Here is a 14477-nt window from a genome sequence, read left to right as displayed (position 1 = left end):
CGTGCGCGCCGCGACCCGGCCCTGGGCGCCGCGGGCCGCAGCCGCTTAGCAGCCCTGCTCGCTTGGGCCGTAACGGCGGTTTTCAATAGGCGATCCAAGGCGGGCCTCAGGCCGTGCTCAGGATTTCGTCATGCATCCGATTTTCCGTTTGTCTAAATTTGGACGTGCGGGATTTAATTTTTTTTCTCTGTCTCTTCTAGTAGGTTTCCCAAGTGCAGCAGAGCAGTGCTTCCTTCATTCTAGCTCTTATGGTTCAGGAAACAAAAAGAAAGCTGATTACTTAATTTAAAGGTGCAAATGACATACTGAGTATAAATTTTGATCTGGATCGAGGCTAGCAGGAGAGTTCAGGGACTGATATGTTGGTACCACTTAGAAGCGTGCAGAAATCAACCTCATCTCTTAAATAGAAAGGTGGACTATACACTTCTTTGGATCTGAAAAGCGTGCTTCAAAGGTTCTGGAAAGTGTGCTTCAAAGGCAGTGCTGGGCTTCCATATTCACACTGTAGATTGTTTATTGCAAGAAAATATGCTGTGGTTTCATGGTGTTCTTAATAACAAGTTGGATACGTTACTAGTAAGCATTGTGTTYGAATCCGATGCCAACGGAAATGAGGGTTGTGACTGCTGATAATTTTCTTGCTTAAACAATGGTGGTTTGGAAAACTTGATCCAGTCAAGTCACGCAGGCGTTTTCATAGTAGGTGTGACAAGTATTTTTGTAGGAGGGGTGGAAGAGAGAGAGGAGAGCTCTTTCCCCCCTCCCCCTCCGGAGTACTTTAAGTTAAGTGYTTTTTGTTTTGTTTTTTTTTAACAATAAGCGTGGGTGACTAAAAGAAAAACACAAAACTGAAGTGTTACAAGTCTCTGGTTCTTTCCAGGGAAGTGGCAAGCAGTTGTACAGTTGTACTAGGCTAGTACTTAGTAACTCTTGTTACCCTCAATGTAAAGTTTGTGATACCATCTCTGCTATCAGTTACAGAAATTCAAACTGCCATAACTGAATCAAAATGTTTTTCTGACTGGGTACTGTAAAAATTCAGACTGGAGTCTGAACTACCTTGCTATACCTTGTCTTTGTTTATTGGCCAGTAAAGCTGAGCAAATGCTGTCTGGTATGCTGCAGTTCTCATGACGCTTAATTGGGTTAGTTCTTTTGTCTCTCTTGTTTTAGGAATTTTTAAACTGAGACCTCTCTTCTGATACAAAATACAGGTAGTGTGTATGCTACATGAAACTTAAACATCAGTTAGTTGACTAATTGCTTCATAAACTACTCCATCATCTAAATGTGGATTTTAATTCTTTTGTGTATCAAACATAAATTAAGTTTTAGACTCTTCACTATCGTATCATCACTGGTTCACATCCTCAACCTCTGGAGGCTTATTACTGTGAAGAAACTAAAGCTTTTTATTCTAGGACATCAGACTGCTTTTTGATAACTGGCAACAGCTGGTTTCCCTTAAGCAGTGCTTTCAGCTTTTCATGGAGAGGGACAAAGTCACTTTTTTACATGGTAGTGAAAGATGACCTTTTTATAACAGAACTGACATAATCTTTGTCTGTCAGGTTTCTGTTACTTGGGACTGTGAACATCAGGATAGTGATGCTTAACTTGAAACAGAAGTCTTTCTGTAGGTTAAGTGCATAGCATGTGTGATTTCTACCAAAGGTGTATTTTTTTGAATTAAGCTGAGCATGGTTTGCCTGCACAGAGGCATGTCAGGAAGTATCTTCTTGCAACCATTTTCTGGCTTTAAAAAAAAAAAAAAAGCCAATAGATGCTTTGCAGGCCTTAAACCTGAAGAGAGGTAGGTGGAAAAGTCTTCTGCAGGTGGTCAAGAACTTTTCAGAAAGACTTCAGTCAGAGTAGCCAGATGTCCACAGAACTTTTCTCAGTAATTTTACACCTCATAGCTGTAGTATTGTGAGAGAAGTGCAAAGCAAACCAACAAAGTCATGGCTAAATTCTGTTTAACAGAAGAAAGTTGAGGGTACTGGCTTTGCTGACAGCACATGCTTGGACTGTGAGCCCTTTGTACTTTAAGGTACTGATGTGAAATAGGGCTTCAACTTTGAAGGCATCAGCAGCAAATAGCATTGGCTGAGGGCTCATTGTCAAATCTTAAGTATATGTTGACTGCTGTGTTAATGTTCAGTAACGTGGCTGTCTCAGAAGGTGTCTGATGTCTTGAAAATTAAGGTCTCCCCCCCCCCCCATAGTTTCCTCACTATAGTATTTTTCTGCTTACAGCATATGGCTAAAAGTGACTTGAATTATCRTCTAGTCCAGATTTTTGTCCAGCAGTGGAGAATCCATTACAGCCCCCGGCAAGCTTCTAATTTTATGACCGCTCTTGTTTTTCGGTTTCAAAACTTTTAATTTTTCTCATATTGTCGTTTTTAAACCTTCTACAATTTATGCCATTGGTATCCTAAATAGTCTTTGGTACGTCTAACACATTTCAAGTAAGAGTAAGAAAGTTGTATCACACTTTTAACTGTGCCTCCAAGAATCACATTAACAATTTCACTTACCTCCCATTGAACTCTTCACATACTTTGATTACCAAGTTCTTTCCCCAGTTGATGTTTCCCAAGGTAGCCCTCTGTCCTGCAAGTATACCCTTTGTTTCAAGACTTCGCATTTGTTTGTGTTAAATAACATCTCTGTTTGTGCCCAGATGAGTAAGTGCTCTAGAATGCTTTGATTTGTAATTAATTTTAATTAATTACCACTTCCTTTCCTTTATCATCTGCAAACTCAAGAAGAACAAACCATTACTGGCTCACTGTAAAATATAGCTTAGAACCAGAATTTTTAAGAATCTGTTTTTGGGCAATTTCCCCATCTAATCACATCTCATGATTCAGAGTCTAATGATTGATATGTTTAGTGTGTTGTGTTGATTTTATATCCTTATCACAAGAAACAGTTTTATTGTTTCACTTACTGTAACATTAATTTCATGTTTGTTTGCATCAAGATTCCTGGTAGTATATTGATCAATAGAAGGGTATAGTAGGAGCTAAGTAATACTAGCAAATCTTAATATTTAGAGTTTAAATCTCTGTAAACAGGGTTTGATTCACTTGTCAAGTGCTTTGTGCTTTTATGAAAAGTATACAGCTTTGAGCATGACAGAGCAAGATTATAGGCGATCCAGTGTATGCAACTGGTCCACGTCACTTCTTGCTATGTTCTTAATTTTTCATGATCTAAAAATAATCAATTTCCCGATTTCCCTTCCCCAGAATACATTGTCACTCTCAATTCATTTCTCATCCCACTTTTGTCCTTCAAAAGGTCACTAAGATTTCCACTTCTCCTTTTTGCCAAGAGGAATAGCTTAGGTAGTAATATTTCCTTCCATAAAAATTTCCAACATTAATTCATTTTTCATGGGGGAAAACCTGCCTTTATTTTATGTTGCTAATCCAATTGAGAACTAAGGTTTTTTGATACTAAATACATTGAAAATTTTTGTAGTAAAAAGCTGTCATTTTCTCCATCATTTGTATAAAAATAACCTGATGCTGCTAGACTTCCTTTTGAACTTACTGCTGTAAACTTTATTGTTTCTCTCTTTATTTAAAAGTCCTTACTCTGGATGGTAYGGATGCTTTTCAACACTTCCTTTACTAATATATGGTTAGGGTGAAATGTTGCAGGGGGGACATTTTGTCTGGAGAGTTCTGTTAAGGGTGGCCTTATCTTAAAAACACAACAGGCTGATGGTTTATACATAAGTGTGGAGGATAAGATGGGGCGGGAGGAAAATGCTTCCTGTAAGGTGTGGATCTTCTGTGGKTTTTTTTGACGTTTGTCAGCTCTGTGGTGTCTGTGTAAAGGACTCAGCTTTTCAAAGAAACAGTGTTTCTGGATGAAGATATGAAGTTCCTACCAGAACTAGTAAAACTGAAAAGGTTTAGAAATGTGTATTGAAGAGAGGCTGTTTCCATACTTCTGACAAAGTTAAATCCAGCACAAAGCAGCGTAGCTATCTTTTCAATTCATCAGAAGCCTGGCTGGCATTGCTTGCCTTATTATTGAATAATCTAGTGGTCGGAGCACTTCTCACTAAAGGGAGATGTGGCATCCTCCTCAAGTTGGCAGTTGTCTTCCAGGAATCTCCTGACTACTGAACTCCAGGCTCTTCTGGCAGCGCTTGCTGTCAGCCACTTCAGTTGAAATTGGGTCATTGGTTCTTGCACTGTTTCATAGGGTTAAAAAGGAAGCAAGTAAAAGTGAGAGTGAGGCTCTCCAGTCGTGTGCCTAAGAAGTCAGATTTAGACTCCTCTTTTTAAGCAGTTGCTGGTTTAGCAGGTAGTCTTTGTGGTTCTCTCCTAAGAGCCCTTACTTTCCATGCAAGGTGTAACTTAAAATTGAGCCAGATCTCTTCCTTTCATATAAATCTGGAGCTGTACAGTTAAAATGATGTCACCTTGAATTCAGAGAGAGAAATGTTATTAGAAAGCTTCTGCTTTCAAGCTGTGCCTCAAAATGGCTTTGTGTAATTTGTGGCTTTTTCCTTCCTTCATAAAATAAGCAACACTAAACAAACGTGTCAGTATTCAAATAAAAAAGTTTAAACAGGTAGTGGAGATTTTTTTCTGATTTGGAGTGGAAAAGGTAGATGAAATGGTAGAATAGTGTAACAGTCAATAATTTGGTGGCTCTTCTCCCTTTGTTCCTTTTAACTTGCATTAAAGGAGAGTTTAGTCTTTATTCATGTCTTCAGCTTAAGGCATTTTGTCCATGTATTTATAAGCCCCAGATGAAAATGGGCATTATTTCCAGTGGCCATACCTAGCCCACAGATGCAGAGAACATTTAATGTGGTTTGCGTATTTGGTGATTGCCTGGTGGTGCTTCTTGGCTACTTTCAGCATCTAAAGCTGGTTTAAAATTGAACCTCCTTAACCTGTGTGGCTTCTTCAAAGAACTCGCATCGATCTTGTTAGGATGAATATAATTCTTATAGTATCACTTCATTAGATGTAAAGTCCATGTGCAACTATTTGTGGTGCAGTTCCCTGTACTGACAGTTGAAGCAATCTAAAATTTGGTGTGTAGTGTTCAGCTTCAGTAGTGGTCTTGGAGCAATAGTCTACGATGTCCTGCAAAACTAGTACATAAGCCGAAATGGTCAGATATACTTCTCCCTACTCAAAATGTGAACACCAGCATAGGTTTGGGGGAACTGTTGGTCAAACCAGTTGAACTGGAATTGAAACACTTGCATGCTGTTTCGAAGATCCAGTTTAGCATATTTTGGCCTTTACCTCTTTGGCAAGGTAGAAAAAAAACAAGTGGCCAGAAACAGTGCTTCCAAATTCAACTTGGACAGCTTCGTGCCTTTCAAAGTTTTGCTTACAGTGCTTTAGTGTTAAACTCATTTTTCCTTGCCTGCTGTTTTTTAACATGTGTAAGCAAAGAGAAATTAAAGACAACTATTTGAGAACCAGAACAGGGCTTGCAGATACAGAAATCTTGTTCCTGACAGCAGGAATTGAGGAGGTATTTTTACTGGCGAAAGTCTTTGATTTTGACAATTCTCAAGCTACCCGGTTCAGTTGTGAATAAAGATGAATGTCAGGCTAAAACACTATTTCAAATTCATCAAGAAGGCCAGTTTTTTAATTGGATCCTGAAACAAAGTGCAGAAGGATTTGTTTCTTGGTGTGCTAGCAGGTGCTGGGTAGCAACAGCCCCTACTCTGAGGGCTTTATACAGGAAACAAGGCAGAAGTGTATAAATGTGGTGTTATAGGTGTGGAGATGTGTAGACAGATACTGAAAGTCTTGATTTGAATTTGTTTGAATTGGTTTGAATTTAAGTTAAAACAAAGGTTAAATAACAAACTGTTTTAATATGCAAAAGCAATGATGGAAAGAAAAGGATTCTTCATGGAGCAAAGTTTTACTTGATGTAAGCCTAAAGTAAGTCTCATAACTAAGTGTAGCCAATTAACATATAGCAGAAATGTGTTTTAATATATTTGATGCTTCCCTGACTTCTCTTTTGTTGCTGTAAGATGTGAAATAGGAGTGGGAAGATAATTTTTTACAATAAATAACTAACTATGAAATAGCTCGTTTGGGGACATAGCAAAGGAAGCCCACTGAAATTTTGTGATGGAGTCTTGATTCTAGCTGGATTTAAAATTGATTTAGTATACATACCTATGATACTGACATCTCTTTTTACAATCTCTTTGGTATGTATGTCAGTGGTGTAATCAATTATTTAGAACAGGAGCCAGTCTGAAGAGGAGGCAGACAAAAGGAAATAAAAGAAGGATGAAAGGTAGGACTTGTAGACTAAATTGCATCTGGTCATAAAAGAAATTCGTGGGAGTACTTCTAGGATTGCACTAGCATTTGCACAACAGGATAATGCTCTTGAATTGTATTTTCATCCTAGGGTTAATTCTTCTTTCCTGGATGATTCTTCAAGTGCAGGGAAATCTGATCTGCAAAATATCTTTTTGAGACTGTTGCACCAGTATTTATATAAAAGCCAGCCTAGTAAATAACAAACTGGGGTTACAGCAAAAAACTGTGCCTGTAAAAATTGACCCATTAAAACTGAACTTTATGTTCTGTATGAATGCAAAATACTGTACTTAATTTCTGGGTAAAGTATCCAAATGGGATCTTTAATTCTTGCAGAAGTGGATTGCTCATACTGAGAACTCTGAACTTCTGCTTTAGTAATCCTGTAGCTAAGGTGAAGACAGGTTTGCCCTTTTTTAAGAATCATAATTCAATATCTTGCCTTTTAGTAAAGGATAAAAGTATGTGTGGCACATCCTTAAACTACATTTGCAGAGCTGGAGTTTTAAGATGCCATCTATTAAGCTGAAGGTTGTTTTTTACTAGTCAGCATTCTGCTGAATATGTGGACTTGGCTTGATGGTTTCTCTGCAACTCCTGCATATTTTTGTACAAAGCATGTTAGAGTACTAATATTTAAAATCAATTTTAGAAAAGCCCCAAAATGTTCCAATATATTTGTGGAAATTTTGCATCCGTTAATCTTAATGCAAACTGATAAATTCTAAAGGCATTCATTTGTGCTTTCAACTAAGTATGTTATTGAGATGAAAGTGTTTTCAGGGTTTGATACTGATAATGTAATTCTCTTATTAATAGAAATAATTGGAATCAAGCTGGTGGACCAGGAGGTGGCATCTCAGCAGTTGATGTAAAACCACATAAAACACTAAATACAGAATTGATGGGAGTGGGGGGACAATGTGATCCTCTAATTTGGGTTAGCTAGAATTTTGAAAGCCTGTTACTCAAATAGCTAGTAATGTTTATGGAAACTTTTTTTTTTTTTTTTTTTTTTTTTTTTTTTTTAGGGAAAGGGGAAATCTGGGACAAAACACTGTTGGCAGGGAGGTTAGGTAGCAATTTATTGTTAGGGACTTACTGATTAATTATGTGTGGTCTTGGTAAGAACTGCTTATGGCTTTCTGATCCTGTGTTCTTCATTCAGAACATCAAAAAGTAGGTCATTTAAATGATAGTTGTCTTGGAGTAAAGCAAGACTTTGTCTGAAGAAGCTCTATATTATGATGCAAATGGTGGACACCACTATCTCTTACCCTGTTTTAGGAGGAGTGAACGAGCAGGCTAAATGAATAGATTCAGTATCTTGGTATAAGATCAGTTTCAGTCTCTGAATAGGTTTTTTCAAATAAAAATCTAATTCAGGATGCAAACAGGAAAAACAGAGTTTACAGGCCTGCTTGACTTTGATTCTATTGAGTGCACAAATGTAATCCCTCATCACTAAGGTAGTTACTGTGCATGCCATTCCTGGAGCTAAATGTCTGGAAGAATAAGTATAGAGAAGTTGTTAATCGTTATGCTTCTCTCTCTTATGGCCAGATTCATTTGTATAGTGCAAGGTTTCAGTTGATAGCTATCTCTCAAATGTGTACTTTTTGTTAAATTTTGCTTTTAAATCAGTTGGTTTATTTCCAGAGAGACAGAGGAATTGTTTTTGGCATACAAGACGCCCTTCTGTTCTTGAGTTTGAGTATAGACAACTTACAATGCCAAGCACTCTGGGGGGGAGAGACGACACCAGTTCTGGTGAGGATGTAGTTTCTTCTAATCCATACGGTGCTCAGGTTCCCTACCTCAGAAGTTCTTCCTGCTGTGTTCAGCCTCTGTCTCAACCCTGAAGCGAATGCCGGCAAGAGCAGAGAGGTGTGGTGGCTGGAACAAGCGGCTTGGAAGGAAGCCAGCCTCCCTGAATGATTCCCTGTGGCTCGTCCTGGTGCAGAAAAGGTCTGAGGTGCTACAGCAGGCAATAGAGGGGGTAAAGGACAGTGTGTTTCTACTTGCTTGGGTTCATTCTTCCCATGGGTGCTGCCTTTTCTTCAGGCTGATGGCCACTGTTGTCTTCTGAGAGGTAAGCCAGAGAAGGGTTCTGGCCTATTTATCTTCATTTAGTGACCCCTCTTTCTAATGCCTTGGGTGCTTCCCTGTCTCTTTGCTGCTGCAGTTAGTGCAGACATTTTTGTTAATTCTTTTTTTTTTTTTTTTGGTCAAGAAAATTTAAAATAACAATATGCTTGGAGCTCTTTAGACTAATTAAATTTGGGAAAGCCATTTAACGACCTCATCCTGAAGTTATTGGTTTGCAAATCATGCTACTCTCTTCGTAGCAATATTTATTTGACAGGCATTGTCAAAATTTCATTAGCATATTTGTGCTGCGCTGGGCCAGTCAAAAAGCACAAAGTAAGTAGTTGCTTTGAATTTCTAACAAGCAGATTTGCACAGTTTTCCAAGAACAATACAGGACAGGTGTATGGTGAGCTGCTGCCCTAAAAAAATGAGGAAAACCTATCACAAGGTAACTTCCACGGAAGTAAGAAATGCATCAAAGACTTATTGTCTATCACATATGTAGAAAGTTATGGTTGTTCTGTAAGTAAAATGAAAATTTTAACTAGCACTTTAAGTTCTATTAATTGATAGAATTCAATGGATTTCTAATTAAGATATCTATACAATTTGGTTCTATTTATGCCTGACTTACAAACATTTTATGTTTTGTTTAATAGAAGCGGGTTTCTTTTGAACTCCAGCCTCCAGTCCCTTTGGAATTTACATCAACTGACTTGCATCAAATGGCAGGGTTTTCCAGATATCCATTCAGAACTATTTTCCTGGTTCTGCTTCCTCAGCAGACTTGCCTCCTAGTGATATTTAAGACTGAATTGCAGTTTTGTTGAATGTTGAACAGCCGTGCTGTTGAAACTACTGCTGTTCCTATCACTGCAGAAGTATGGGATTTTTAATGTATGGCTTCAGCAGACTATAAAGTGAGAGATCAGTCACCATAAACAAAGACTTGAAGGTATCAATTTTGTCTTTTTGTTTTCAGAGGGTCCATATGGAATATTTGCTGGCAGAGATGCCTCCAGGGGACTAGCAACTTTCTGTCTAGATAAAGATGCACTCAGAGATGAATATGATGACCTATCGGACTTAAATGCTGTACAGATGGAAAGTGTTAGAGAGTGGGAAATGCAATTTAAAGGTAACTTCTTAAATTAGCAGAACATCTTTAGTTTAAGGAAGTACTGTTTGCAAAAATGACTAATTTGGGCTTGGGGCATCTTTTAAAGAAATATTAACTTTGCTCTGCAGTAACTTTAATAATGTTATTTAACTTTTTTAGGAAAAAGCCAGGGATTTGAGGCCTTTCTTCTTTGGAAAGAATTTCACTATGGCTTTTCCATTCTTTTAGTTTCATATGAGAAAGCTGTGCTCTTCTCAGCTATTTCAGTGTAGATTCACTCTTGAATCCCAGTATAGCTTAGTCTCTGGAATTCCTGCTCACAAGTTGTTGGCTTCGGATTCCATTGAATTAAGATTAGGACTTAGAGTTGTTTTGGAGTGAAGCATTGAACGAACTCGTCTTGAAATAATTTCTAAAAGGCATGGAAGTATGCCTCTGAAGGGAGGGGGAACACTCTTTCATTTTAACTGAAATCGAAACAGGTTGAGGGAATTTGTGCTGGGTTTATTAGGATAATTTTCAGCCATTGAGTAATAAAGCTTCACTAACTAGCTGTGGGAGAATTGAAACAAAGTACTGAGAGTAGATAAGGTAGTGAGCAGAAATGGTATAAGGATTGTTTCAGGAGACTGAGCTTGCTGAAAAAATTGCCATTGATTTCAGTGATTCAGATTCAGAACATTAGTGTGTAGTGGAAGAGCAATTTTCAGCAGTGCACACTAACTAGCAAATGCAGCTGTATTTGATTGTAATGGAATCGTAAAATCTCTTTCAGAAAAATACGACTACGTAGGTAGACTCCTAAAACCAGGGGAAGAACCATCAGAATATACAGATGAGGAAGATACCAAGGATCACACTAAACAGGAATGAACTTTGTAAACAACCAAAGTCAGGGGCCTTCGGAACTGCAACCTCTTATTCCCCATCACAGAATGTCCTGCATCTTTGGGTACAGTTCATCTGCTGCGAAAAACATTCAACAGGTTTTGTACAAGGAAAATAACATACTCACAAATGAAGATTTGAATACTAGACATTATTTGTGCTGCCAAACTTTTTTGTTGCAGTTTATTTGTAATGTCTGGTAAGGCTTCATTAAAGAAGAGGGGCCAGGGTTTAAAGGCAAAAATGCTATTCCTTTTTATCAGTAAGCTGAAGCCTTCAAATAGCATATATTACAAGCTCTCTAAAGACATGAGTCTTCAAGCTCAGTGAAAGATTTGAATCTTGTTTCATGTGTGTCTTCTCCTTCAGCATTAAAGAAAGATGTACTCATGTACATCAGTATCAGTAGGTTAGACTACTGAAACTGGTGTTAAAATGTGAATTTCCAATTTTGTTTTGTACGTGGGCCTTAGTAGCCCTGGCAGAATACTTCAGTTCTCCAAGAGAAGCCCATGTAGATTAGGATGGGGTTAAAATTCATCCTTTTCTCAAAAGGATTGGGTAAAACTATTTCCTCTGCAACAACTATTATCTGAAGCCTGCCTCCTCCCACCTGTCCTCTCCTGTCCTCTAAATCAAATCAAATGTTAATTGTGCCTTATTTCACTTACGTAGACTTGAATTGTTTTAAGGGAAAGCCCCCAAAATGTGGCTTCATGGTCACTACAAGCAGCATTGAGACTGAAGTTAGAATGTTCTGTTGACTGGAAAACCTTGATATCATTCTGTGTATAGAATGTAAAAGAGGAATACTCAGTGTTACTGCCATATGTTAATACTACATATACTTAAATTAGCATTGTGATGGCCAAACGCATACTCCCATGCTTCTTTTTAAGTAATTAAAAAAAAAAAAGTCACCCTTCCTCCTCTTCCAGAAGCTGCCTAACTTTTGGGAGCATAGCCTTCACACCCCTGTAGAGTGAAGGGGCGTGCGCGCGTGTGTATGTGTGCGTGTCTGTCTGAATGCAAGACTTGGGAGGGATTGTTTCTGCAGATATTGTAAATATGAGTACCATTTTAATAAAGCATGTACAATACCAAATGTGCTGTCAGACTTTATGTAGAAGCTGTTGAGCAGAGCTAGAATATCATGGAACACTAAGTAAGGGAAAAAACTTTTGGATATGAAACATACACTGCTGTTAATATGATACACAGCTCAACTGTTATTTTTCCTTTAAAGTCCCAGCTTTTGAAGAACCTTGAAGACTTACTCAGGTAAGCTCTGTTTAAAAGAACAAACCTATGCCCAGTGCATTTATGGTGAAAAAATTTAAGTCATTGTAAATACAGCAGAAGTGTTTTAAGAAATAGTGTAAGGTACAGTAAAAGGAATTTGTCCTGCATTATCTATGGTATTGGAACTAGTAATTAAATATTAAGTTGTTTAATACTAACTGCATAAGAACTTTGTTCTTCAGTCTCTGGCAGTATGCACCAAAATTGCAGTCTAAGAAGATGACTAGTTTTCAAAGGCTTTTTTGACTTACAGATTAGAACCATAGCATTAATAGAGTCTCTGCAGAAACGCAGAAGAAGTAAAGAAAAGCACTCAGTAATAAAGTACAAAAGATTTGGAAAAAGGAAAGAGCAGGTAAACATGATTTGTTATCACTATCTTCCACTTCAGCAGGAGTCTTTTCTGTAAAATGCCAGGCCAACCTCTAGCTGARTGGGAAAGCAAGACTGTTGGTACAGTTTGAATGGAAATGAACTCCAAATTTCCATTCTTGTGAAAATACTTATCACACTTCATAGATACTAGAAATATGAAATGCATAATTTCAGAATGTGCAAGTGCAACTGCCCCAGTTAATTAAAATAACAGGGTCTTATTTGAGAGAAACAAGCAATCTGTATGTGTGGGGTTTTTTGTTCTTTTTTTTTTACGTGTTCTGTAGATGAATTTTGACTTCTGTAAGATATTTTGATCGCTTAATTAAGGCTGTTAGGGCTGGGGGAACAGGAAGATACAATAGCATTTAACTTAAAACGCTTTTTGTGGCACAAGAACACTGGAGATGTATATATACACATATCACTAACATTGTAGAAATGTCACTATTTTGCTAAATCCATAACTATACCATTAAGTTCATGGCTTACAGCTTTATGGCTTATATTTGTACCTCTGCTTGCAGATTTCACCTGTAATAAGTCTACAGTAACAGATTTCTGTATATACATTCTGTTGAACTATAAACTGTAAAACTCCAGGAACCACTTCCTATTACTATTTGATTGAAATAGCTTTATATTGATGTATATGAAACACTTTTAAAATAATCCTCCTTTGAAGCACTTGTAAATCACATGTCCTAGGTGTGTTATATTATTTTCCCTGCATATCCAAGTTTGAAATAGCCTATTAAAGCAGAAGAAATATCAGAACTGTAGCCCCTTCCACAGAAGCTGTTACACTTGTAGATTCTTTTACAGACTGAACAGTCCAGTTAGGTATGTGGATACTCGGTTACTTACATTCAGTAAAGCACTGATTTCTGCTTAGGTCACATCCTTATTAACTGAGCATTGACTCAGTGCCCAAACTTCTGTCTGCACTTTAATACTGTAATAAGCACCTGCTAATAATCCAACTACATTGAAATACTGGGCATGCTAGTATAACTGAACCACAAAAAACGATGGGTGTCGTAGAGGGAACAGGGGAAGCGACCATGAGATAATGAGCAGCTTTCCTACATAGGATAGTAACTAGCGGTGCTTAGGCACTAGCTCTCTATTTGGACGTTTCACTGATTTTGTTTTGACTACAACTTTCTCTGTAAAATAATGCTTTACATGTCATTTAAAATACACCTCATTTTTAACTTTTGAGGAGTTCTTGAGCCTCCCAGGTTTCCACCTAAAAAAATACATGTACTTTTGTGTTACAAAGTCATGGCTGAAAGGTCTTACCAGCAGCAGTAGTGGGAGTTACTCTGCTCCTTGTTCCTTAAAGCTACTACTGTAGCCACATCTAGCGTAGCTGTAGCTTTAGCTGTAGCTTTAGCTGTATATCTTGCATCTGTCTCTTATGTAGAAACTTCCTACTGGAGAAAGAAGAGTTTTGCATATGCTATGACTTGCTAGCCCAAGTGCAGCCTCTTTCATTCCCTTGCTGTGAGCAATGCAGCCAGTTCAATCTGAAGTTGTACAGTTTGTTTTGGTTTTCCAAACTTTTTTCAAAAGAACAATGTTCAAATTTTTATCTTTACCATTTAAGATTGGCTGAGTAGAAAAGTGATCGAGGATGGGTAAAGGATGATTATTTTGTTTTAAAGCAACAGTTAATGGTAATTGTGAAGAATACTGAACAAAAAACTCATCTTACAGCAGTAGTATGTTGCACAGCTGCAATCCCATATTTTGAGGTTTAATGGCACTTAAGTTAATTTCATTCATCCTACTTACAAACTCACTAATGATTTAAAAGTTGGCAATCTAAAAAGTGTTTAAAGCACACTGGATGTTTCATTTTATAAAAAGTGAACACATAAATAGTTTGGAACAACATCAGACCATGGAAACTTCAGTGCAATGAATATAATATTCAATGTATTAATCTGTGAAAAGACTCATCCTTTTAACACTTCTGTCAATCATCTTGTCAAAAATCACTATTAACTAAAATGACAAGTTGATACTGACAATGTGTTAAAGTTATCTTTTATGAAAAGAGAACCCTTTGCTTAAACAACACAAGGGGCTTGAAGAGGGTATTTCTCATCTGCATTAGAAACAAAATACATTTCCAGCTTAATGTATTACTTGTTTTCTTAAGCTACACTTTGTGTTAGACTAGCTAAGAGTAGTCACTTGTTTTGACACTTCTGCCTCATTTGTACATTGCTTCCAAAAATGTTTATGGCAGAAAACCTATTTTTAAACCTTCATTTTAAAAAGGCACTGCTTTAATCTGAGCATGTTGAATTTCTACTAAGGACTACAGAACCATCCTTTCAAATGCT

General features: G+C 37.5%; 1 protein-coding gene across 1 annotated transcript in view; it reads left to right on the top strand.

Moving 5' to 3' along the window:
- The window catches only part of PGRMC2 (progesterone receptor membrane component 2), a 12283-nt gene extending 735 nt beyond the window's left edge, over nucleotides 1–11548 (top strand). The window contains exons 2-3 of the mRNA XM_026073628.1: nucleotides 9418–9573; nucleotides 10331–11548. Of these exons, the coding sequence (XP_025929413.1) occupies nucleotides 9418–9573; nucleotides 10331–10428 (254 nt within the window). The 3' untranslated portion in view covers nucleotides 10429–11548. The remainder of the gene's footprint in view (nucleotides 1–9417; nucleotides 9574–10330) is intronic.
- The last annotated feature ends 2929 nt before the right edge of the window (nucleotides 11549–14477 follow it).

This window comes from Apteryx rowi, unplaced genomic scaffold, assembly GCF_003343035.1.
Source record: "Apteryx rowi isolate R43461 unplaced genomic scaffold, aptRow1 scaffold_371, whole genome shotgun sequence".
In the NCBI taxonomy this organism is placed as follows: domain Eukaryota; kingdom Metazoa; phylum Chordata; class Aves; order Apterygiformes; family Apterygidae; genus Apteryx; species Apteryx rowi.
Note: the sequence above shows the minus strand (reverse complement) of the source record. Positions and strands in the feature narration are given on the sequence as shown.